A 26,714-nucleotide genomic window follows, 5' to 3' on the forward strand; every position below is an offset into this window, starting at 1 on the left:
TGTTTATAACAGACACTTTCAATCAATAAATACACACACACCAATCATCAAGTTGGTAACAGCTCATTATTCAGGGGTAAGAACTAGGCTGAGATCACTGGGTTCCTGCAGCCATGTGAGAGCCAAGTCAGAGTATGAATTCAAATGTTTTCAGGTAAAGATTACTGCTCTAGCCTCTCGGGGCTTTCATGTATTCACAGCCATTGTAGAGCAATGTTGTATTCCATGTTAAGAACCTTAAAGACTCAGAAAAGAAGTTAGGTAGTGTTTGATTGGTCCCTGACTTACCGTAAGGGATGATATACAAACAAGGTTTACACACTTCAAGGCGAAAATATAATCTACAGATTCAAATATAATACTGGTCCCATGCTAACAACCAATACGTTTTGCTCTGCAGTGCTTCTTTCAAGATACCCATTTGCAGTGTCTTATGGTTTCCAGTTCACTGAGAACAATGTAGCAAATGGCAGTTGTGATTAAAGCAGAATAGCCTTACTGTAAATACTGTACTCTTAGCCATGGAATAATTGACGGAACTCAGTATGAATTACTTCTGAGTAAACTTGCTTAGGATTGTGCTAAAAGCAATAGAATAGAACTTTTTTTGTAACTGAGTTCTATTTATTTGAAAGGGATTTAGTCATAACCAACTTTTGCTGAATGGTGCCTATTGATTATAATCTGCTGCAGTGGCAATTACCAGCTACAAGTTTTCCAGGCATGATGGGCAGGGGAAGGGGAAGCATGGAGGATTTCTAGTCCTTTCCACAGCTGCACTTTACTACTGCTTTTTACCCATTCCACACAATTACCATCCATTGCTGCTGCCATTTTGCCTCAGGCAAAATGACCACTGGGGTCTGGTCTGTCCCAAGGCTCACTCCCATATCCCCCTAGACTACAGATGACCTACAGACACTGATGAGAAAAAACAACAACAATAGCTTATTGCTTCCATATCTACTGATGACTAAGACTAGTCCAACCCGTTCCAACACTTCACCGAGGCTTTAATCAAGGGTCTTTAGAGCTTAACTGTTTCACAGTGCTTGATTGTTTTGACAGTCTGTTCATACATAATTATAGCATTTACAGTATTAGAATATTTATTGATTGATGCCCTTATTCCCAGGTAAAGAAATATAGAACAGCCTTAATGTCTTGTGTGCAAGAATAAATGGCTGGCTATGCTCTAATTCTGTTTGTTAGGCACTTGATGATCCCCATTGATGTTACTGTGTCTTAAGTGCCTTGCTGAATTTGAGCCAAAGAGTTGGTCCATGAATGTTTACTGCATTATCTGGGCATACACTCTACTTATGCATTAGAGTCAACAGATGCATATAATGGAGAGCGTATGGCTTAGTACCGAGCTATCCTTCCAAACAACCCTTATGAGGGACACCAGTGGCTGCTTCTCAGTTCTCACCTTGCTTTCAAAATGACACAGCTATTAACTTGGCCAATCTTTACTGTGTCTAAAGCCCCTTGAAAGCATAACATCATTTTGGGATGGAGAGACAACATTCATTATGACACACAAACACACATCTGTCACTTAGATGGATACTTTAGAAGCTCTTCACTCCCACAACTATGAAATGCCAACTGTGGGAGAAGACATCTAAATATACTTTATTTCTGTACTGTACTGTTTATTTCTTTTTTTTTATTTATATGTCACAACTCCAGGCCATACCAACCAGCCAAAATAATAGATAGATAGATAGATAGATAGATAGATAGATAGATAGATAGATAACAAGAGCCCTGCTGGATCAGGCCAAAGGCTCGTACAGTCCTGCATCCTATCTCATACGCCAACCAGGTTTATCTGGAAAGCCAGCAAGTAGGGAAAAGAGGACAGCCGTTCCCTCTCATTGGGGTTCCCTAGCACCTTGTGTTCAGGGGCACCCCCCCCCCATATAATGGCTACTTGCCATTGATAGCTCTATCCTCAATGAATTTGTCTAATCCCTTTTTAAAATGGTATAGATTGGGGGCCATTATCACATATGATGGCAGCAAATTCCATACTACACGTTGGGTCAAGGAGTACTTCCTTTTGTTTGTCTTGAATCTCCCAGCATTTCGCTTCAATGGATGACCCCAAGTTATATTATAAGAGGGAGAAAAACGTCTCTATATCCACTTTATCCACACTGTGCATAATTTTATGCTTCTCTAGCATGCCCTCCCTTATTTCCGATGAAATATCACAATTGATATATAATGCATTTTTAATGCACGATAAATGCCAGCAAGTTTACCTTGTTTCCTCCCCCTGTAGAAATGCCCTGCTACTTTGTAAACATTTTTAAACAAATGTTTTCAGTTCTTTGGAGCACAGATTTTAACAGCAGCTCAGTAAGGAGCCTTTGGAAAGGTTGACTGTGACTTACCTGCCCTGCAGTAAAGCTATCCCACCCCATCTGTTAAGTGCAATATGGGATAGTCTGCTATTGTCACTGAAATGTGGCAGTCAGAAATTTTCAATGCTATGAGGATTGTGAAGTTAGGCCCCAACTCTTTCCTGACGAGATCCCCTTTTCCTCCAGCAGAGAGGGAATGAACTGGACATCAAACTGCTTTCTTTCTGTGACACTGCCAAGTATATCCCTTAGATTATAAGAAGGCTGGTTCTTTTTCCACTGCTTCCTTCTTTAGCCTCTAAATGAAGAGACAGGACTGTTTACTGCCTCCTGTGTAGCCCTGTCAGTGGAATTCCCCTAAACCAGACTTAAAGCACAGCTGGAAAAGGGGGGTCAGTGCAGTTACTTGAGAAAGCAATTTCCTTCCCAGCCAGAAGAAGAAGTCATATCAATTCAACAGTTTGCAAACATAAGACAAAGTTGTTAGACCTAGAGGCAAATCACACAGCATAGAGGTAATTCAAATGGCTCTAAGTACAGAGTTGTTACTCTGGCTTCCTCTAGAGCAGGGTTTCTTAACCTTGGGCCCCCAGATGTTGTTGGACTACAACTCCCAGAATCCCCAGCCACAAAGGCCATGTCTAGGGATTCTGGGAGTTGTAGTCCAACAACATCTGTGGGCCCAAGGTTAAGAAACCCTGCTCTAGAGCACTGTAGGGAGAGATTGCTTTCTTGGGGCCAACCTATAGCCAAGGATTAATTTAGGGTGACAATGATAATTTAGTGTTCATGTACTTCAAATACTAGGCATGATGCACACATAAATAGATCTAAGAGAGAATGGTTGTTTTATACCTATTAATAAGAACGTCACATGGGTTTTCATTGTTCAAAATTTTGCCACATTTTAGTGCTGTTTCACTGAGGAAAAACAGTACTCAAAGGAAATGGCTGTGTATAGTTTCATGTTTTACCAGTGCTCTAATTAGCAAGATAATTTTGAGGGACTTTGAATATGTTTTAAGAAGCTGTTGCTGGGAGGGTCTAGAAGGGCTCAAATTTCATCTCTGTCAGGGACTCAATAGTAATAGCAATAGCAATAGCACTTACATTTATATACCGCTTTATAGCCGGAGCTCTCTAAGCAGTTTACAATGATTTAGCATATTGCCCCCAACATTCTGGGTACTCATTTTACCGACCTCGGAAGGATGGAAGGCTGAGTCAACCTTGAGCCCTTGGTCAGGATCGAACTTGTAACCTTCTGGTTACAGGGCGGCAGTTTTACCACTGCACCACCAGGGGCTCAAGCCACCTACTCAAAGTAAAAAGCCACCTACTCAAATAGGTGGCTTTAATCAAGCCACTATGCCATTAGCTCCAGTACTTCATCTGCAACATGGGAGTAACAACAGCCCTATCCAGACTTTATATTGTATGCAGGAGTGTAGCTTCCATTGGACAAGGGTGGGATGATTGCACCTGGGCCCACAGGGTTTGTGAGGCCCCCAAGCATGGGCGTAGGGTCCACTGGTCAAGGGTGCCCTGCAGCTAGGATATATGTGCTCGTAGGGTCCATTGGACAAGGGTGCCCTGCAGCTTGGGTATGTGCGTGATGGGAAGAGAAGAAGCACACTGGGGCTGGGCTTCGTTTCTCCCCCCCACCCATGCTTCCTCCTCCCAGGCAGCAGACTGCCCCGGGCTGCCCTTAATGCTCCTGGCGCTGGGTTGAGCTTCCTTTCTCCTCCCTGCCCCTGTGCTTCCTTGCCTCAGGTAGTGAACCACCCCTCGCCACCTTTGATGCTCCTGGCTGCCACAGCCATGCTTCCTGGCTCCAATCCACTGCCACCTTGGGCATGGCTTGGGCAGTGGGGTGTGTGTGCGCTTTGCCCACACGATGGAGGCCCCATAGCTAAGATTTGTCCCCTGGCTGCTGAGAACCTTGCTACGCCCCTGGTTGTATGTTTCTTCAGGTGTCTGTACATACATGCATGTTTTTGTGTGAATGACTAAATGAATACATGTGCAAACATGGATAAATTTTATTAGTGAACCTGGGGACAGGCCTTCCCCTGCCTGCCCTCTTGAAATACAGGCTATACACAGGAAGTGTACTGCTTTTCCTGTGTTCAAAATTCAAAATAATATGTGAATAATTGTACTTGCATCAGGCTATGAATATGCATTCACTGTACACAGAGTGTTCATGTGTTGAACATGATGTGTTAATAGGGCTAATAAGAGTGGCTTAGCTTAAATGGCTGTTGTAAGTATTGCTGAGATAAGAGCACATATCCATGACCCCATGTGTGTTAACACTTGAAATGTGCTATCTAAATGCTAAGACCTGCTGCTATGGGTTTGGGGATTGGTTTATCTATTGCTGGTATGTCATTTCTTGATGACATAACAGCTATAGATAAACAATGCTTTCTTGATATAGATAACAAAACTTGCTTGTTTACATGGAACTATGTTTTATATACAGTGGTTTCTACAGTTGCTTTTATGCTATATCACAATTAGAGCAAATGAGAAAAGTGCAAATCCCTATAAGCAAAACATTATTAATTACTGGGTTGGATCCAAAGGTGCCCTTCCACAAGTGGAAAGGTTGTTTACATCTTGTGCTACAAAAGGTCTTAAAAAAAGGTCACAAGGTTGACTTACAAAAAGGTTGTTTTGCATTTTGTGCTAGAGAAAAATGCATGACAGAAGTGTTATTTTAGAGCTGGCACAAGCTGTTGCACACAAGTATAAGAATTGCTATGGAATGGAACCAGCCTTTTATAGCACTACGTGAACACTTGCACAAGTGTTTGTGGGATAGCACTAGCAGCTATTTTATTTCCAGTCACAGTTCTTTGAATTCAAGATCTTGTGTTTGTATCTGTCATGGTCTTTGAGCTCCATCTTGTAGCGCCTACTTCACTTTTTCACAGATGAAAAAGGCCTTTCATCAGGGTACACCATTTCTGAGAATATTAGCAGAAGTTATCAAAGCTAGAAAAGCTAGAATTTCAAGTGGGGCTCCATGGCCACTACTGTGGACTCTGACAGGCAAAGCTGAATGTATGGGAATTATCAGTGTAAAGAAGGACAGCATAGTTCAGACCATGGGTTTGAGATAACTACTTGAGGCTCGAGATGCTGCAGGGAGCACAACCATAGCCCTATTCACATATTGGGACTATTCACACGATCATGGATGTGGTTGGTTGGGTGGGCAGGCGGGGGAGAAGGCAGGGTTCAACCTACCTTCCCCCAGACAACTGCTCCGAGCCCCAATGGTGCACAAGCCGCGTGCCCACACAACCGCGGTGCTGAGAGCAGTGCTGGTAAACAGAGGCCAGGACTCATTGTCCCAGCCTCTAAGAATCCCACAGTGCACTGTGCACAGAGCGCACTGCAGTGGGGGATTAGGTGCCCATCTCTGTGTCAGCATGAGCTGCAAGCAGCTTGCACTGACACATGATCCTGGGAGCCAGGTTAAGGGTGTGTTTGTGCCCTTGACCTCAGCTAAGAGCTGGGCTTTGGTGCTGGGTTTAGTGCCACAGCACTGCCAGGATCCACACAGATCCTGGAGATTCTCACGGGCAGCCAAGCCCAGGCTTGGTTGCTCATGAGAACAGCCTCATTATGTTCAACACTCATACAATCTATGTACAGGATACGCAGGCCCAGTTATTCACACGCTATGTTGGCCACGGGTACAACAGTATACTTCCTATCTGTACAACACATTTGATGAACCTGTTCCCAGGTTTACTTTTAACATAAATGCAGATACAGTCATTCACACAAAAACAAGTACATATGATTATATATGTAAAGCTGGACGCAGGAACAAAATAATGTCTGCATAGGGTGAGGAAGGAAGAGAGGAGGATTCTAAGACATCAACAGGGCCACAGTAGAGAATTTAAAACAAGCTGCCAAACATACAAGGAATGGGAGGTATATTGTCTTACTAAGGCAGCATTTAAAGAAATAGCCCAAGGTGATTGCATGGCAAGATCAATAAAGTTCATGCTCTTTCATTAAAGTAATTTGAGTTAAAATGTGCAACTGTACTCTTTTAACAAGATTCTTGACAGAATAAAGGCTGTGTGTAAGTCTATTAGAAGGAAGAGGAAGTCTAAACATAATCACAGGGCTAGCTGTGTTACTCTGCTGTAACAAAAACAGCAGAGTCCTGTGGCACCTTAACAGACTAATACGCTTATTATGGCATATAATAAGCTTTTGCAGGCAAGACCTTCTTTCAACATCTGTTAAAGGCGACATGACTGGCATTCTCTACTGCATTTTGAAATGCGCTAAGTGGGTGCTGCTGTGCTGCAGGGTTGCCCTAATTATGCCACAGTCAATATCCAAGGGGTTCTTGTGCACAGCCATTTGCTGTCTCAAAGGGTGTGCTAGCAGAGGGAAGAAGGAAATTGTGTGAGCAACAATATTTTCCAGTTTGAATGCTGGGAATATACAACCTTTGCAACTGAAATACTTCTTCCAGAGGGAAGACACCTGGGTCCTATCAGCAGCTTTGAAAAGCCACTCCAGAAACACCCTAGGCAAGTTTGCACAGCTTGTAACTCACCAGATCAAATGCAGCTCATCAGTCATGCCTTGTGGCCTGCCAGGCTCTTGACAATCCCCTCTCCCTACAGTCATTTTTGCCGGGCTAGGCAAGCAGCAAAACCAAGAGGTTTATCAAGCCCTCCTGGGTGTGCTTTGTTGGGGGCTGCATCAGTGTGATGGGTCCCAAGTGGTGTAGGAGTGTCCTAAAAATATATTATGATTGGGAAAGGGAGAAGGGGAACAATAGGTAAAGGAGGTGTGTGTGGATTCATAATGGAATGGCCAGAAAAAACATTGTGTAAGGTACCATGGGTAGGTTGACGATTTCACTAAGTCGTAAACTTATTTATATGGCTGACATGATAAGGAAAATTACTTAGAATAGTCCCATTGAAATTAAAAGCACAAGTTAGGCATTGCCTTGTCTTTTTGATTTCAATGGGAATAGCCTGAGAAAGTTTCTCCATCATGGAAGTCATTATTTACATACTACGTTTCAACGCGTTCTCAAAGCAGTTTAAATTTGTATATAAAAGGAATAAGATGAGGGTTCCCCATCCTCAAAGGGCTCACAATCTAAAGAGAAACACAAGGATGACACCTGGGTGCTTTCCAGACTAGCTGCTCATCATCAGAAAAATGCCTCCATTCAGGCAAGTCGCATTCGGAACATAAACAGTAGGGGGAGCAGTCTTGCAGCAACTAACAACCAGAAAAAACAGCAACTTTTTCATGCCGGATATACGACATCCTGGCTGTATATCACAGCGATTAAATATGAAACAAGGTTTTGGAAATGTGAACGGTACCCTGCTGTCCACATAGGGACTGCAGTGTCACAACACAGGAAGTGTGGAATCACACTTCTGAGATCTGATGTGACCCCATTGAAGGGTCTAATCTGGAAAGTGCCCAGCGGCAGCCACTGGAGAGTCACTGTGCTGGGGTTGGAAAGACACCATTACTCTTCCCCTGGAGCTTTCCCAGATGGACAGTGATACTCCAGCAGGAAGTGCCTAAAGTTAAGCTGTTTGGAACACTGAACTAAAGTGCTACTTTTTAAGGATGCATATAATGCGCAGGAATCACCAGAGGCAAAGCTGAATAATGCTGGTGGCTGTATGAACGGCGCCTTCTGTTGCTGTCATGACACTGTAAATGGTTTCCTCATATGAATCCCTCCCCCAGCCTGTGTAGCTAACTTAGCTAACCTGCACACAATTGCAGTTTTGAAAAGCTTCTGCTTAATACGAGCCACAGCTTTAAAAGGTCCCTCTTTGCCTAGTTAGTAGGGCATAAGAGTTGCATAAACTTATATGAGCAGCATAGCAGCTGGAAGAGGACTGACAAAATTTTAAATCAGGACATTTGACCTCATTCTTGTTATCTTTAGTTTTCACCCAGAATAATTCTTCCATGTCCTGATGAATTTTTATTTTTTTTTTAAATCCCCAGTGGAAACAACTGAATGCATTCTTGCATGTAGGCATGATAGAAAAGAACTTAAAATTAGAAATTATTTCCTAGGGACATAACTTTCTTTGGAAACGCAGTAAAAAATGAGGCACTAGTAGCGAGTTTCCTTCTCTGAGATGGTTCTCAAAAGAAAAAAGAAAAAGCTACTTCTAATAGTTTCTCACAGTTCACAGATGGTGGCTGGCATGCCCTACAGCCTTATGAGGGTGGAATTCAGGAAGCTTCATCATTGCAAGGTGCCGGTAAACTACCTGTGTGCGATGCTTGCCTCACAATGCATGAATGCCATGTGCAAGCTGACAGCACACAGGGCTTTGGGGGATACACATCTCTCCAGCAGGAAGCTGAAAGGGGCAGTGGAGAGCAGGTGAGAACTTGCTCTCCTTTTTCTTAAAGTTCCCTTCCTAATGTCCTTAAAAGTGCTTGAACTGTGTTTCAACCAGCGGTTCAGGCACATCCCTACAATTTACCGGTGCTCTCTTACCAAATAATTTAAATAGCCAATTCAGGGGCTACATGTTGGCCACGATGCTGGGGGTGGGGGCAGAAATACTTGAGTGCAAAATTTCAGGTTCCTCAAAAGCTTAGCTTTTATCTCTTTAATAAATTAAGTTTCTAGGCATTATGGCTATGAAGATGTGTATGTGAAGATATGTGGCAATGCCTGGCAAATCTCAAAAGTTAGTTGCTAGGGGAAGGGTTTTGGTCCCCTGAATAGCAATATTCCATGACCCACAACTAGAAAATTAGAGAAAAATATGAAAAATAGTAAAACTGCAAAATATATTGTTCCAGGTAAGATAAATGATGCAAATTTACTATATTTGAATGATTGATACAGGCTATAGAATCTGACTATACTCGATGCAATATAATCTACATCAAGTATAATAATCAATAATCTGATTATACTTGATAATTTGGATTGCCTACATGTATTCTTATTTTTCTTTAGCACAGAGTTCTCAAAGTCCTGCATGCATACTGCAGCCCAAAAGGACCGCGTTTACAACAGGTTCCTATAGTTAGCTAATAGAAATCAAATCAAATCAAATAAATAAATAAATATTAATAATTCTTCTTATTATTTTTACATTTATATCCCGCTCTTCCTCCAAGGAGCCCAGAGCGGTGTACTACATACTTGAGTTTCTCTTTCACAACAACCCTGTGAAGTAGTTTAGGCTGAGAGAGAAGTGACTGGCCAGAGTCACACAGCTAGTTGCATGGCTGAATGGGGATTTGAACTCGGGTCTCTCCGGTCCTAGTCTAGCACTCTAACCACTACACCACGCTGGCTCCTTAATAATAATTTGGTCATTATGGCAAATTCACTGTCTATTAGAGGGGTCACCTTTCAGAAGCGGTGTGCCAAGTCTTCATTTATTCAGCTTTGCATTCCAGGAATACCATTTTATGTCAAATGCAGTGCAATGGTTGGGGCTGCTCTGCAGGAAGGAGTTAATTCACACCCCTCAGGGCCTCAGAGCTGCAGGAGTTGTTCCTCTTCGTGCTGAATGTATCTTCTGCTGGCCTGGCCTCTCCCTAGAGGACCTAGACTTCCTGTTCTGCCCTTCTTCCCATCCCTGGCCCTCGCCAGGTCAAATAAAGCGCAGGAATCCCCAAACTCTTCCAAACACCTCCCACTTCCTGCTTTGGTTCCCTCCCCCCACTCAAGCCTCCACTACCCTGTTCCTGCCCACCTTGCCCCTTATTTGCCTGTGCTCGGTGCTAGCTCTCCCTTTGCCTCTGTTTGGGGCAACTGTCTTCCAAGAACCTCCACTTCTGGTGGCAACTGGGGCTGCTGCCATGGGGCATGCTGGCCCAGCATCCTCCAGCGTGGCAGGTGTGGTGGACATTGCTGTTGTGAAGCCACGGTTGTATATCCTAGGCTCCCACCCACATATCATAGGCTCAGGAGGTAAGCCATTTACTTAGCTGCTGAGAGTCATCACATGGCAGAGGAGTGGGTACGCTCCCTTCCCTCCACTACGTACAAGGGGTTAAATGGAGGGGCGGATATTAGCGATTAACCCTTGAAATGCATATTCTCCTCTCCTTTCTCTTTCCTTGGCAGCTGCTAACTGCTTTAGATGACACCTTATAGTTAAGGCTCAACACAGTTTGGCACTGGATAGATTTCGAGTGGGAAGCCAAATGCCATCCTTAGATGAGTTGTTGGCTCTTGCATATATCAACAAACAGCCACAGGTGTGCATATGTGAAGGCACAACTTGGCTCCAAGGACACAGGGGAACTTAATTAATGTTGGCAACAAAGTGGCAAATTCTGTTCCAATTAAAACATGAGAGCAGTATTCAACATCTGTGCATTATGCTATCCAGCAACAAGACCGAATGCAATCTGCTGCAGCCACAGGACACGGTCATGAATCAACAAAAATGATTTTGTCCTTAACCTCTCTGTTCTCAGATTGTGAGACAGTGTCCCCCACAACGCAGGACTCTTGAATGGGGAGGGGGAGTCAAATGAGGGAGAGGATCCTAAGGCAGGTGAGCCGGGCAGTCGCCAGGATAGCTACTTGGAGGGGCACCCAATGGAGCTTGGTGTTACTGTTGTTTGTTAAGTGTATTGTCTGCAGAGAGCTAGGGAGAAAGCAGAAAAAAGAAGCTAGAGAACGCTGTGGGTCTTCAGCAGGAATCCCAGAATTGAAGAGCACTGGCAAGAAAGCAGCAAATTACTGAGAGAGAGCGGTAGCTCTGGGCCCTTTTCATAGGCATTGCTGGGAAGTGTGGGAACAGTAGTTGGGCCTGTTACACTACTATGGGAGGAAAGTTGGTCTTCGGTTAGCAAGCATGAATTATCCCCTTTGCTAAGTAGGGTCCACTCTGTTTGCATTTGAATGGGAGATATATGTGAGCACTATAAGACATACCCCTCAGGGGATGGGCCACTCCGGGAAGAGCATTTGCATGCTTGCATGCAGGAGGTTCCAAGTTCCCTCCCTGGCATCTCCAAGACAGGGTTAGGAAAGACTCCTGCCTGTAACTTTGGAGAAGTCAATCTTTGACTTGGAGAACCTCAGCCTTGGAGAAGCCCCTGGCAATCTATGTAGATAATACTGAGCTAGATGGACCAATGGTCTGATTCAGTATAAGGCAGCTTCCTGTGTTCTTGTATTCCTACTAGGTTTTACAATCCTGCACAAGCCATACCACTTGGCAACACCACAGGGGAGGGGGATGTTGAAGGCACTGCTCACCCAGAGTGCTATTTATCTTAGGGCCAGCCCTGCAAATAGAATATTCCCAACGGGCATAGCTAGGGGAGAGGGGGCCTGTGTTCACCCCTCTCTCCAGTGGCCCCTTGGAGTGAGGGAGATAATGAAGACGATAGGGAGGGTTGGAGCTGGGGGCCCCTCAGGAGATTGGGGGCCCAGGTTCTCTGAACCCATCCGCTCAATTATAGCTACACAGGGCCAGCGCAATGAGGTTGAACCCATTATATGCCTGTTCTTCGGGGCAGGTGAGGAGCAGGGTTGGGTTGTTGTCATCCCATTCTTGAATAAGTTTTGGCTGGTTTGTGGGGGTGGGGAGTTTAGGTTGTGTGTGTGTGTGTGTGTGTGTGTGTGTGTGTGTGTGTGTGTGTGTGTGAGAGAGAGAGAGAGAGAGAGAGAGAGAGAGAGAGAGAGAGAGAGAGAGAGAGAGAGAGAGAGAGAGAGAGAGGCTTTAACACCCAGCCTAGCTTCTTTCTATGTGTGCGGTTTTGGTAGAAGGGATAAGGAGGTGCGTGGGGAGGTGGCGGGTTTGCTTCCTTCTGATCATTATCATGCTATTCAAGTTTTCTTACTGCTGCATCTCTCTTTCTCTCAGCCTAGGTTTCTTGCCTCAGATCATCTACGAACACAGATCAGCTTTTTACAATCAGAAATCTTCCTCCCCACCCCTTGTCACCTCCCACCTCCCTTGTCCGGCATTTGCAGCATCCTTTTAGCTTTGCCAAGGAGAAATGAAATCTACAAATTCCTTTCAAGGATCTTGCTTTGGGTGGTGGGGGTGGGGTGGGGGAGAATCCAAGGGGCTGTTCTCTGAAGCAGTATCTGAAAGCAGCCTTGTATGCTCCTGCCTCCTCTTTCTTTCACCCTTACTCCCACTTTATTAACATGTTTCACATTTTACTATCACATTTGCCATGGTATCTATTGATATACAGTTGTGCCATGGTATCTATTGATATTAATATTTTCAATGGCTGACATCCAGACGTAATGCTGTGTGCAGCAAAAATGTTTCTCACGCATAACAGGGCAGGGGTGATTTTTGCCAACCCCTCTAAAGTCCAATGTGCTTCCAAAAATACATCCTTGAGGGTTGCAGGACTCATGCACAGGGAATGGAATGAACGGAGGGATCCATCCAGCCCAAGTGCTTGGCACCCTCTCTTTGTGTCACTGAGGAGTGACATTGAGGAGTAAACTTTTTCTGTCTTTGCTCAAGGATTGTTGAACAAAGACAGACCATGGCCCAGTTTAATATCCCAGTATTGCAAGCGGTTTAATATCCCAGTATTGCAATATTGTAGCTCTTCCTGGAGTTGGAGGGATCCATAGAGGTCACCTAGAATTCTAGATCAACCCGTGCTCAGTGCAGGAAATCCAGAGCAAAGCAATCCCAGCAGGGGCTGTCCAGTGTCCAGCCTCTGCCTGAAGACTTTCAGCTAGGGAGAAACCCCCTTTTCCCAAGTTAATTGATTCTGTTGCTGGACTGCTCTGACTATTAAGAAACTTCTCCTAAATGTTCATCCAAAATCTGCCCTCCTGTAACTTAAGCCCATAAGATCTTTTCCTGCCCTCTAGGGCAGCAGAGAGCACCCATACCCTGCCTTCTATGTGTTAGCCCTTTGGGGATATGAAGAGTACAGAGATGTTCCTCTTGAGCTTTCACTTCTTCAGGCTAAACATATAATGCTAATGGCTCCTTTTTGAATGGAGATATTTTTCTTCCCAATATTTTTTCTGGAAGGAACACCACCTATCATACAAATGGAATAATATTGTTAAGTTGTGTTTCTCACTGAATAAACTCCCAAGTAGGAACTGAACCCCTTTCCAAAAAGATTTTTTTAAAAAATGTATATACTGTATTTTATGGACTATAAGACGCACTTTTTTCCTCGAAAAATATCCACCAAAATTCAGGTGCGTCTTATACTCGTAACTGCGTCTTATACTCGTAAGTCTGCCCAACAGGTTCGAGGAGGGGGGGGCCTATCCCCTGGCAAAGCCTGTACCGATGCTAAAGGAGAGGTTTGGGGGCGACCCTCTATTAACCTCGTGCCGCCTGGGGACTGCCGCTCCAGCTCACCCTCCACTGCTTGGGCTGTGGACTCCTCCTCCTCCCCGATCGTGCAAGTTTTACATCACCACCAGCAACACCATCGTTATCAGCTCTCCCTCCTGTTTTACTTTCTGCAAACATGTTCAGCTGAAGAAAGTGCAAAGAAGTAGGAGAGCTGAAGTGGTGGCCACTCCCTCCTCTGGAAGTTCATATGACCCCTGCCCACCCACCCCAAGTATGTGCATTCTGGTGAGGAGAAGGAAAGCTCGAAAATGAAAGAGGGGTGTTTTTTTTTGGAATAGGGTCAGAAGCGAGGTTGAAGAAAAAACAAGGAGTGGAGTAGGAGCAATTGAAAGAGGACTTATAGAGATGTGCACGGTCCGGACCAGTCCGGACCGGCACCGAAGGGGGGCCCTTTCTTTTAGGGCGGGAGGGCTTTCTTACCCCTCCCACCTCTTCACCCCCTCCAGCGCCCGTATTTAACCAAATAACGGGGCGCTGGAAACCAGCCGCCGCCGCCGCCCCCCCAGCAGATTCACATGGAAAAGTGACCATACCCCTGCCGCCGTTGCCCGCCCGCCCGCCCTCCCAGCTGCCCGCCCGTCCTCCCTCCCAGCTGCCCGCCCGCCCGCCCGCCCAAGTCCTTACCCAAAGCTGCGGGAGTAAACGAGAGGAGCTCCCGGACAGAGCTCCTCTCGTTAGAAAGGCCTGATGTAGAATGAAGGTGCTTTGCTCGCGCGCACATGCGCGCGCTGCAAAGGACACCGGAGGCCCGGTCTACCCGCCGGGAAAAGGCCGGGTAGACCGGGCCTCCGGCGATCGGAGGCCCGGTCTACCCGGCCTTTTCCCGGCGGGTAGACCGGGCCTCCAGTGTCCTTTGTGGCGCGCGCATGCACACGCGCGCAAAGCGCCTTCATTCTACATCAGGCCTTTCTAACGAGAGGAGCTCTGTCCGGGAGCTCCTCTCGTTTACTCCCGCAGCTTTGGGTAAGGACTTGGGAGGGCGGGCGGGCGGGCAGCTGGGAGGGAGGATGGGCGGGCAGCTGGGAGGGCGGGCGGGCGGGCGACGGCGGCAGGGGTATGGTCACTTTCCCATGTGAATCTGCTGGGAGGGGCGGCGGCGGGGGCGGCTGGTTTCCAGCGCCCCATTATTTGGTTAAATACGGGCGCTGGAGGGGGTGAAGAGGCGGGAGGGGTAAGAAAGCCCTCCCGCCCTTAAAGTTATACCCCCCACCCGGACCCGAACCAGCAAGGGCCGAACCGGTCCGGCAGTTTGGCCATTCCTTAGAATGGCCGCCGGACTGGTTCGGACTCACCCCTAAGGACTTATCTGAGGCAAGAAGAAAGGAGAACAAACTGAAGCAAGGCTGAGAGTCCTTTCCTGGAGCTAGCAGGACTTTTTGGTACAGTTTTGATAACAGTTTAATATGTTAAAACTCTGAAAAACTGGATTAAAGTTAAGGTGCGTCTTATAGTCCGTAGCGTCTTATAGTCCATAAAATATGGGTACTCCTTTTAAGGTTTAAATCTTTCAGCTTTGCTTCTGCCTTGCTTTAGATTCTGCCTTGTTTTTATTATACTTAAATGTTTAGTGAGAGAAAGTAAAAATCCGATTTTATAAATATAACAGAATTGTAAAATACATTTTTTCCCTTTCGTATCTCTTGGAGAGTCTGTGTGTTTGTGTGCACAAATGTTTTATTATCTATAGTGACACATAATAATGCACGTGTACACATACTGCCTTGATATTGCCACCAGGGAACAAAACTCATTCTGCTCAGTTTTAAAAAATAAAGGGGGTACCAGAACCCCTAGTACTGGCCCTGTAGCTACACCCCCAATTCCTAACCTAGGTGGAGAGCCAATTGTCTCAGCTAGCCTGGCTTCTTCTCCTTCCAGCACATGTGGGTGTGTATGTTTTCTACTCTCCACACTCCATAATATCTTCTTTGACATTACTTGCTCTTAAGAGCAAATTCCTAAGCTCCTGTTGTGCATCCTTTGCCCAAGTCTCTGGCAAACATCCCAATTGGTGGGGAAACACATCTGGGATAAGAGGACTTGATGGAATGACAGGCTGGCACAACCCATCTAGTTCTCCCTCACTGATAAATGTAGGGACAAGTGCATTCACACATTCCCATTATTGAAAGCGTGATCTGGAAAATAATTCAGAAAGCTCTGCCACTTTAGTTTAACGAAGTTTCTCCAAGTATGAAATTTTAGGAAGGGCTTCAGAGTAGATGCAAAAGATGACATGGTTCTGTAGTGATCAGCCACTGATCAGTCACCCCTCCCATAAGGAGTTGACTGGAAGTGAACCTGTCCCGATGGATAGGCTGGTGAACTCCAGAGCTCAGCCAATCAGCACACCAGGTGGGTGGGATCTAAAGAGCTGGAAGGGGATCTCATCCTGGTGCACACATGCCTCAGATGGTCAGCAATCTACCAGTTTTTTCACCATGTGTAGGCTTACACATGGGAGAATTTTTGTGTATTTTCCCCATAGCTAAAGAAAGAGACTTTCCCTGGGATTTCCACCCCAAGCCTAGGGGAGGGTCAAACTCTGAGATAAAGAGGGGTGGTGGTGGCAGCCATTTTTGAAACTACCAGAGATACAGGAAAGTTTTAGGAATAGCCTTTGCCAGAAAGCCCTGCAGGGATGAGTCAGCATTTCTCTCCCTCATGTGAGTTTCCTCCGAGACAAAGGCTATAATCCACTACAGGCTCCTATATATTTTTAAAAACTATGTAGAAAAGAGAAATATGGCACAGGGTGAGCTACACTTGTTGAAATTCACTTTTCTTCACAGCTGTTAATGAGAACAATAGCTAGCACTTGTATAGCATTTTTGACTGTACAAAGTACTGTACAAAGTATTATCTTGTTATACACTTTCCAAGCACATCCTGTAAGGCAAAACAGTATTATCCCCACATTGTAGATGGGAGAGGGGGGATGAAGGTAAATCAGGTGCCTAAAGGCCACCTAGTGAGTTCATGGTAGGGGTAAAATCCTACTTGGTTTCCTGATTTGTAGCTCAGTCTCTTAGTGACTATGCTATACTTAGCTGTCTTAAAAGGTATAGACATACAGGGGTTAAAGGTACAGAAGCCTGATGTCCTTCTTTATATCAGGTCAGTTTAATTCGGAAATGCCTTTTATTCTAATGACACCAATGTTATATTGGTGTTCAAACTGATTTCACAGATCTCTGCATGCAGCAGCAGGTGCAAGGATCTGCATGTGCTCAACCACGACACAAACAGTTGGTGCTAATGGGGGATGGGGAGGGGAGAAAGCATAGAAGGGCAGTTGAGTTCACCTTGAGGGTCCTTGCAGTCTACAGAAAAAAACTAGTATCCATCCATCATTGTTTCGAATTTGTAATTTTCACAACTAAAAGAAACTGCAGTTGATTCCATTGCAAAACAAATTGAAATTCATTCATTCATTCATTCATTCAACTAATTATGAGAACAGGAACTCCAAAAGTTCCCAGAGTGCCAGGCAAGGTTTGCAACACACACACACAAAATCATGTGACCTAGATCTTAATAGTACAGAACAACAAGTAGTAGCTCAAACAACATAAATCAGTGCATAACTCCCCAGATCTAAAAGATCTTTAAAAGGCCGGAGCAAATAAAACAGCTTCTTCATGTGGCACCAAAAGAACATCTGTTTTGGTGACAGTGTCTCCCTGATGACCAAGAAGCCCCTAACCTCTCTCACTAGAGTGAACAAAGATAACTCTCACAGCTTAGTAGCATCAAGAGTACATCCATCTAATAAACAAGATCCATTACAAAATCTCTTGATTTCCCCTCGTTTTATTGGCGCAACTAATATCAGATAAATGCATGCTCATTTGGAACTTGGTAATTAATCTGAGTTAATATTTTTAGGGATCATTGCATTTGACACAGATTACAAGATCTAGTATGTAAAGAATGTGTGGAAAACTAAGATTTTTTCCATTTGAGTCACTACAGGAAATGGACTTTATGAGTAGCAAGTTTTTTTGTTTTGTTTTTTTTAAAGATAAATGTTTAATGTTTCATTCAGTGCAAAACTGAAGGAGAATGAAGGAAGCAAGGACTGGATCTTATCAAAATAACAGCCTTGTACTTTGATGTGATATTTGTGTATTTATTTATTTATTTGACATATTTATATCCCACCCGAAATTTGCATCTCTGGGCGACTCACAATAAAATACAAGTTACCACAAAATAAAAAGGATAAAATCACAATAATTTAAAATTTAAATAATGTTAAAAACCTATCATAACAGTATCTAATTACAAGCCTGGGTGAACGGATGTGCCTTGAATGACTTATCCTTATTTGTTGAAGATGAAGTTTCGCTCCAGGCTGGATCTTAAATAGCATCTTCTTATAGAACCTTGCCTCCTGCCTGGCCCACCAACCCCAACAGAAAATAATGGGGCCATTCACACAACCAGGCGGGAGGGACAGAAGGCTTCCAAACCTTGCCTCCCCCACAGACGATTGCTGTTTTGTTGGTGGGAGTGTGCAGTGCACTCCCACATGATCAGCCCTGCTCCGTGCAGTGTGGAGCAGGGCAGATTGATCTGAGGACGGGACTTCTTGTCCCGGCCTCTGTGAACCCCACAATGCACTCCGTGACACGTGTGATGCATTGGGAATTACAGGCTCCCATCTCTTTGTGTGGCCTGTGTTTGCATATGAATAAGTAGCCAGGGGTAAGGGGGTGCTTGCTCTCTTAACCTTGCTAAGAACCGGGGTAAATAGTGGGGCTAGGTGGCGCTGCCCCACTGGGATCGGGCCTGATCGCAGTGGTTCTCACATGCAGCCTAACCTGGGCAGGGCATCCCTAGCTAGGGTTAGGCTGCGCATGAGAACAGCCTCAACACATTATCCCAGAGGCAACTGGAAAAATATGACAAAGCCAAGCCAAACCATATTATAAAGAATATTGGACAGGGTGGAGGAGTCTGATCACTAGCATAGTTCCTTCTTTCCCTTCACATCCTTTTCATGTTCTATATTAGTAGCTCATAAACAAATCACATAATAAATCAGAGTCGGTTCCACTTTAAAAACAAACGGACTACTTTAGCAACAAAGATTCTGGGCTGGGAGGCAGTCTTGCATTTACAAACCGTCATAGCTCCTACCAGAACCAGAGGAGGGGGGGTTCACTGGGGTGAATCCTTGACTGTAAGGGATTCACAGTAGGCTGCCGCCATCCACTTGATTTTAATGTGGGACAAACCACTCTTACCATATAAGATTCCGGGGTGGTGGTGGTGGTGGTGATGGAAAAACCCTCCATAGAAGGGGTTGAGCATTCCTAGGCCTCCAGAGGCGAGCGACTAAAGCAGACCCAAAATGAAGAGTAGCACACTTCACCAACAAGGGTTTATTATTAGATTAAAAGAAAAACAAGAGTGTGTGATAAGCACAATGGCCTCTTCATAAAGCAGATTGTAAGAGAGAGAAGATTTCATTAAACAGGCAGCTCAGATTCAAGCCATATTATAAAGGAAAATAATTTCCCTCATGCATCTAACTGAACTGGTCCCTATCTTATTACTCACAGGCAGGGATCTTCCTGCTGTATTCAGCCTCCAGTCTATGGCCTTCCTGTTTCCCCAGCAGCTTCTCAGCCAGCTGCTTCCTCAGGACAGAACAACAGAACAAAGAAGGTTTTCTTTTCCTCTGCTGGTGTCTGTGAGTATAGTTCCTCTGTATTGGTCCTTCTGTTTTAATTTTCCTGGGTTTTCCCCATTATTAGGAAAGGGCCACCCTTCCAGCAATTGCTCTAAGTGAGACCTAGTCCTCCCTCAGATCCTTCCCATAACTATACAAACAATGGTGTGTGTTTTTATTTTTAAAAAATTCTCATTTATTAGCAATAGCAATAGCAATAGCACTTACATTTATATACCGCTTTATAGCCGGAGCTCTCTAAGCGGTTTACAATGATTTTAGCATATTGCCCCCAACATTCTGGGTACTCATTTTACCGACCTCGGAAGGATGGAAGGCTGAGTCAACCTTGAGCCCCTGGTCAGGATCGAACTTGTAACCCTCTGATTAGAGGGTGGCAGTTTTACCACTGCACCACCAGGGGCTCCTTTATTAACAACTGAATGTTTATTTTCTATTCAAATTCTGGGAAAAGTTTGGGCACAGCCCAAATTAACTGGTGGGTACTGGCCTACAAGATAAGAATATTTCATGACTTCATGGAATTTTTCTATTTGTAGACTTGTATGAGTTGCCTGAATCTGTTCATGTGATCATAATCATAGCATGGGCTATGATTCTCATGTCTGAATGTCTAAGGCAGAAGAAAATAAATATAGCATGATTGCTACATTTGCTTCTTACTAGGTTAGACATCAAAGATATAATGTGAAAGCCCAAACATGCTTGATTTGATTTGAAACAAAAGTTGAGTTTACAGTACTTATTTCTTATATATGCGGGTGAAGACCTCTACGGCACTTGTAGCTAGTTGGCATCTATCTTTGTAATAATGACTATATACGTTTGAATGGGGAGGACCCAGAATTTCTTTCCTTACAAAAAGAAAAAAACACCTCATGCAGAATCCAAAGTTTGAAAGAACTTACTTATTTAAAATGGCATTTGCAGAATAGTATGAAGATCTAAGTATTCTGTTGGCACATGCAGATGATACTCAACATGAACCATACCACCATCAGTTCCTCCCAATCAAAGTTTGTTGCAGTGACTCAGAGGTCATTCACACAATCAAAATCTGTGTTCTACCCGAGTTTGGGAGCTGTGTGTGCTCCCAATTTTTGGTTGTGTGGAAGCAAGGTAGGAGGAAAAGCCTGGGTAGCTTTTCCTCCTACCTTGCTTCCACACAGTCACTTCTACCCAGGTTTTCCTCCTACCTTGCTTCCACACATGGCTCCCAAACCCGTGTTGACCAAAGCTTTTAATTTTTTATTTTATTTTTTACATTTTACATTTTATATCCCGTTCTTCCTCCAAGAAGCCCAGAGCGGTATACTACATACTTAGGTTTGTCCTCACAATAATCCTGTGAAGTAGGTTAGGCTGAGAGAGAAGTGACTGGCCCAGAGTCACCCAGCAAGTATTTGGCTGAATGGGGATTTGAACCCGGGTCTCCCCGGTCCTTATCCAGCAGTCTGACCAGTACAACATGCTGGCTAATTGAGTGAATGACCTCAGAGACTGCTGAAAGCTTCCTCCCCCAAGTTTGGGAATGACATGGGCCCATGGCTGGAAAACTGAGGGATGAATAATGCTATGGTATATGTACAGCTCTGTATGTGCCCTTTCAATCCAATGTTCCCTGCTAATGAGTCAAAGAGTCACCTTTCAGAAGTGGTGGCTATCGTATATTTAGCAAGGTGAGAGCAACAGGTTTCCCCCACAAGTTGAGCCCTATTGAATGCTTGCAATCATTTTGTAAATTGATGATGCTTGTTTATTGGATGGCCTGATTCTATCATGCTTATTGGAGCATTTCCTATTATTATGCAACCTTCCAAGATTCAGAGCTCTGCAGTTCTCAAAAAGATAACTCTTCCAATAGAAATTAGTTCAGTGATGTTGCCTACCGCTTTCCCTTTCCACAGAGATTAATGATTTAAAGGAAACAGAACATTGGGTTCACATGAAAACTTCCTGCCACCATTTTTAGAAAATATATGGAAAGAAATTCTTACCAACAATCATATGGTTGCAGATATCACAGAAAGTGGGCTTCTTGAAGATGTGTTCCTGGAAAATGTGAGACTTGCTGCTTTCCTGTTGGGGATAGACTTTGGTTGGTGTGGACGCCTGGTTTTCCAGATTTGGGAGCTGGCCAGTTCTGGGGCTGATTTCTGATAGCAAATCTACTTGCAACTTCATATCGCTGTTTGTCCGCTGGAAAAAGTTGTCTGCGCTTTTACTCCGTAAACTTTTGGTCTTGAAAGAGAGTGATTTTTTCAGTTTCTGGAGCTGCAACACAATAAGATAACTGTTGCAAATGGCACACTTCATAGCATATGGACTATTAGATTCTGCTGGCAAGCATTTGATGTGATTGGGTGGCTGGGGCTTGACCAGGGCTGCACAATTTAAATGCCCTAGTGGGCTGGAACCATCCACAACTTAGTGTGCAGGGGCTGAGGTCAATTTTTAGCACATTATTACATCAAAATAAAAAATATATTAGTTGCTTGAGTATCTATTCCCCCTGACAATGTACCCATAGTTTTAACCAAGAATAGTGGCCAGAAAATATGCCCTGTGCCTGCTAAATCAGTGGGGCCCCTGGAGTGCAAGCCAGCACAAAATTAATGCCAAGTCCTCTCCTTCCCCTAAATTGTTGTTGCTTTCAGGCTGCAATCCTAGGCATGCTTACATGGGAGTAAGCCTCACTGGGTAAACCATGGAAAGTATTTCTGAGAAAACATGCATAGGATGGTGCTATAAGGCAATTTCCAGCTCCTGTATTGCTGCAGGATACCCGGGGGGCGGAGGGGCAGTACAATAGTCCCTGCAGGCCAAATCCCCCAGGCCTTATGTTGTGCAGGCCTGGGCTAGACAGATGGATAGATCAGTCCATCCCTAGCTTTGCTTTTGGCCAGATTTTGGTGGTTGATTATATGGTTCTTGGATGTGGTTTTGCCTTTTAGGATTTGATTAATGTTTTTATTTTAAGCATTGTTTTACATTTTTAATTTTTAATTTCATTTTGTCAGCTGTAAGTTACCTTGAGCTGTTTTTTACAAGGATGGTGGGCACAAATGTCTTAAAATTAAAAATAGACCGACACACGTTTATCACCTGAGGAATACATTTCTTTGGAAAGTATTGCCATTTCCCCTATAGTTCTTAGATTTAGGGATGGGTTTGTTTTTTTAAAAAAAGTTTTGTGTTTTCAGTCCTTCTGATGGCTTGGTGGTGACAACAATGGGAATAGGCAAGGCTTACAGATTAATGATAGTGCCCCAGGCTGCTCATATGTTTCCTGTCAGCACTAACAGCCTCAGATGTACCTGCTAGAAATCCTCCCATTACATGTTAAATCGTTCCTGCAACACTCAACTTTTGCAAGGGCTACATCAACTATTTTATTATTATTATTATTAATTGTATTTATTTACCACCCATCCAAAATGGCTCAGGGTGGTATTTTTTGATTCACAATAAAAAAAATTCAAAACCGTTCAAAATATTAATATAAGACACATTAAAACAATTTAAATACTAAAGCTAAACTACAAAAATAGGTCTTTACAGCTCTCTTGAATGCCTCTAGGGATGATAGACCTTTTATTTCCATGGGGAGTACATTCCACAATCTAGGGATGGCTACTGAGAAGGCCGACCCAGAGTTGCCACCAGGTGAACTTGAAGGTCTTAATGAACAGTGGGGATCTTGCATAAAAAGGCACTCTCTCAGGAAACCCAGACCTAAGAACTTTAAAAGGTAATAACCAGCACTTCATATTTTGCATGGAAACATTATCAGCAACCATATATATCTGTACATCTGTGCAACGGCATCACAGAAGCAGGCATTATGTACATTCTTATGCTAATGTTTCGGGATTCAACCCAACAGGAGGTTTTCCTTTACAAGACCCTTTGCAATGACTGGAAACTGCACAGGAACTCTTAACAGGGTACTCCCCCACTAGAAAATGGTGGGTGTATTTCTAAACACAAAGTGCATAATCCAAAGAGAAGTTACCTAAGTGAGTTCCAACAGAATGAAAGGGTGCAGTGTGCTCTTGTGCAGCTATAATTCATTTCAATTGGACTTGCAAAGGAGATTTTCCTGTTGAATTATAGCCTTTATGTTCTTGGAAATAAATCGCCCATTTTCTAGTATGGGGAAGGCCACATATACCCAGGAAGATAACTTGCATACTATGTTTCTCTATGCCTAAATAGCATCAAGAAGTGATAATGGACACACCATTGATAATGGATACACACCATGTATCCACAGGTACAGAAAGTGAGGTACTTCTAGAGACATTTGCTCAAATGCTAAATGGCAGCTTACCACATCATATACCTCATGTGTACCCTTCTTAAACATATCTATATATTTAATTCTCTTATGGCCGACACGGAAGAGAACTCCGTGGGGATGCTGAGACGCGTCTGGATGCTTGCTGGAACTCTTGTGAGGTCCTGCGAGAGTTCCAACCATTGCCTTGGGAAGGAACGAGCAGGAGCAGGAACATTGCCTGGGGCGGGAGGGTAACGGGTGGCGAGGCGCCCCTTGGAGGCCGGGTCGGGAGGGGAACAGGTGGCGAGACAAAAAAAGCAAGGGCAGTGAGACAAAAAGGGGCATAGAGGAGGTGGAGGGTGGTTGAGCGGTGCCGCTGAGAGGATCCCAGCTGGGCGGGCTCCTGAAAATGGCCAGACAGAGGCTGGCGGAACAACTGGGGCTGTTGTGGTGGCCATGGGGGGTGGGAGGGGGGAAAACGGTGGAGGAGGGAACGGGGAATGGACTGGGGTGGAAGGGGAGGGGGGAAGCGGCGCAGATGCTGTGTGCTGGGTCTGCTAGTTAGCATGAAAAAGGATGTCACTTGTGAAAGCTTCTTGAATTGGAAGAAATTGGAAATACAGTGGTTATTATTAATTATTATTATTAATAATAATAATAATAATAATAATAATAATTCAATTTCTATACCGCCCTTCCAAAAATGGCTCAGGGCGGTTTACACAGAGAAATAATAAATAAATAAGATGGCTCCCTGTCCCCAAAGGGCTCACATTCTAAAAAGAAGCACAAGATAGACACCAGCAACAGTCACTGGAGGTACTGTGCTGGGGGTGGATAGGGCCAGTTACTCTCCCCCTGCTAAATAAGGAGAATCACCATGGTAAAAGGTGCCTCTTTGCCCAGTTAGCAGGGATTAACTAACAAACAAGAAACAAAAACTGGCAGTTTGTTTTTTTAAATTTACTGCAGGTGAAATGTAATGCAGAGATTGTTAGGTGAAGATAAATACAAGACAACACAATAAACAGTGTCTTTCATCTTGTGTCTCTAGTCTCTAGCTCTCCTGGTTAGAGAGATTTGCAGCTAGGACCTTTCATTTCCCCAATGAGAAATCTGAGTGGAGTAACTAATCACCTGCCTACTATTGAAACTGTTCTTGCAGAAATCAAGACTCATTATCTCCTCCTCTCTCAAAAAACAGAATTGCAATGGCACAAGGTGACTGTAATGACATTCATTATTGATTTGCCATCCATTCCCACCATGCCACATGAGGTTAATTAAATGGTAAACATTATTATTCTTCTGCCATGGAAGAAGTCTAAGCAGTACAACACAGTGCTTGTTTTTCTAAATAGCAACTCTCTTGCTGGCTCAGCAACAGGCCCTGAGAAGCTAATTTAATACTATACACTCAGTTTCAGACATAACACTATTTGCTAATTTATTCTACACAAGTCATTTATCCAGGAAAGGATACATTTGCCTGTGCATGAAAGGAGGACCAGGACAAACTGAGTTTGGTTTTAAATCAGTCAAAACTTCCATTGGAAAAATCCTTTCCCACCACTTAGGCAGTCATAGCCGTCATTCCTTCAGATCGATGATGCGGCAAACAGGACAGGAAGCACAAGTGCCTCCTGTTCTTCTACATTTCCACCTTCTCTGAAATAGAATTCCCCCATATCCCGACTGGAGAGATATGCAAGCTGTCCCTGCACTGGGAGTTCGCACATCTCTCAGGGAAGGGACATGCAAATGTTTGATTTCAAAGGAGATGGAAATGCGGAGAAACAGGAAGTATGAGACACTTGAACTTCCTCTGCAATTTCATTACATCCAAAGTTGCCCCAATGATAAAGGACAAACCATTTTTACCCGAATAGATTACCATATTTATCCAGACTAGAAGAGGTCTCTAAATTTAAGATGACCCCCTTAAAAATAGGTTGCATACATGTTATACCTGTATTTATTCAAAAGGAACAGGACTTTGAATTTAAGATGACCCCTCAGTTTCTAACATCAAAGAACTTGGGAGGAAAATGAGTCTTGGATACAGGGAAATATGGTACTATTTAAGTTTTTCCAAGGTTAATACATGGTGCCCCCCCCGAGGGGGGGATTTGTTTCTGAGAAAGATAACTTCATTTATATGCTCGCTCTCCTTTTGTGTAGCAATAACCTTTGGCTTGCTGGTTTAATGCATGTGTTGGGGAGCAGTCTCTTCCCTGACTCTGCTGATGCCAGTGGAGATACTGGAGGGGCCTGGGAAAAGTAGGGCCTTAAAGAGCAGGGGCTAGGACCTTGTGCAGGGGCTTAAAGGAATCTTTAAGACAGAGGCTCTAAAGGCATGTGGGCTGCCTAGCCCAAGGATAGACAGCATCAAGCAACTACCACCTGAACAATTCAACACTAGTCTAATTGCTGGCTAGATTCCCCCCCACCCCACCTGCTGGAAGTGCTTTTTAGGAAACTGGATACTTAGACAGTTAGGGAATGCAAGAGCAACAGAGAGCACTGTGTAACTTCCTCTGTTCTTGCAATCCACTAATCAGAGGAAACCATCCCTGGCATGCTCTTGCATGCTTGACAACAAATTGCTGCTTTGGGAGCAAATTGTGTGTGTGGTCTGTGTGTGTGTGTGTGTGTGTGTGTAATGTTTAGGGCGCAAATGGATCAGAGTGAAAGTACTAACCCCCATAACAGAATTGTTATGACTGTATGTGTACTTTTTGAACCACTGAGATGGTGTATTGAGCCTCATATGATGGGGGGCTGCCTCCTTGGGAGGAAGGAACTGACAATAGGCTTTTAGTTATGCAGTGATACCACTGATATGCAATGGTGCAGAGTGGGATGTTGTGGTCACACTTCTAGGATGCTGAGGTGCATAGGGCTGGTCTTGAACCACGGCCACTGATAAAAGCTAGCCTTTGAGCAGCTAGAGTACCACGAATAGTTATCAGTACAATATT

At 44.1% G+C, this 26,714-nt stretch overlaps 1 protein-coding gene across 4 annotated transcripts in view; it reads right to left on the bottom strand.

The window, feature by feature from the left end:
* The window catches only part of STAC (SH3 and cysteine rich domain), a 96,452-nt gene that overhangs the window by 36,203 nt on the left and 33,535 nt on the right, over positions 1-26,714 (bottom strand). For all 4 annotated transcript variants that reach the window (XM_053266261.1, XM_053266263.1, XM_053266264.1 and 1 more), the window contains one exon: positions 21,449-21,725. In XM_053266261.1, coding sequence (XP_053122236.1) covers positions 21,449-21,725 — 277 coding nt within the window. The remainder of the gene's footprint in view (positions 1-21,448; positions 21,726-26,714) is intronic.

The sequence above is a fragment of the Hemicordylus capensis genome, chromosome 6 (assembly GCF_027244095.1).
Source record: "Hemicordylus capensis ecotype Gifberg chromosome 6, rHemCap1.1.pri, whole genome shotgun sequence".
Classification (NCBI taxonomy): Eukaryota; Metazoa; Chordata; class Lepidosauria; order Squamata; family Cordylidae; genus Hemicordylus; species Hemicordylus capensis.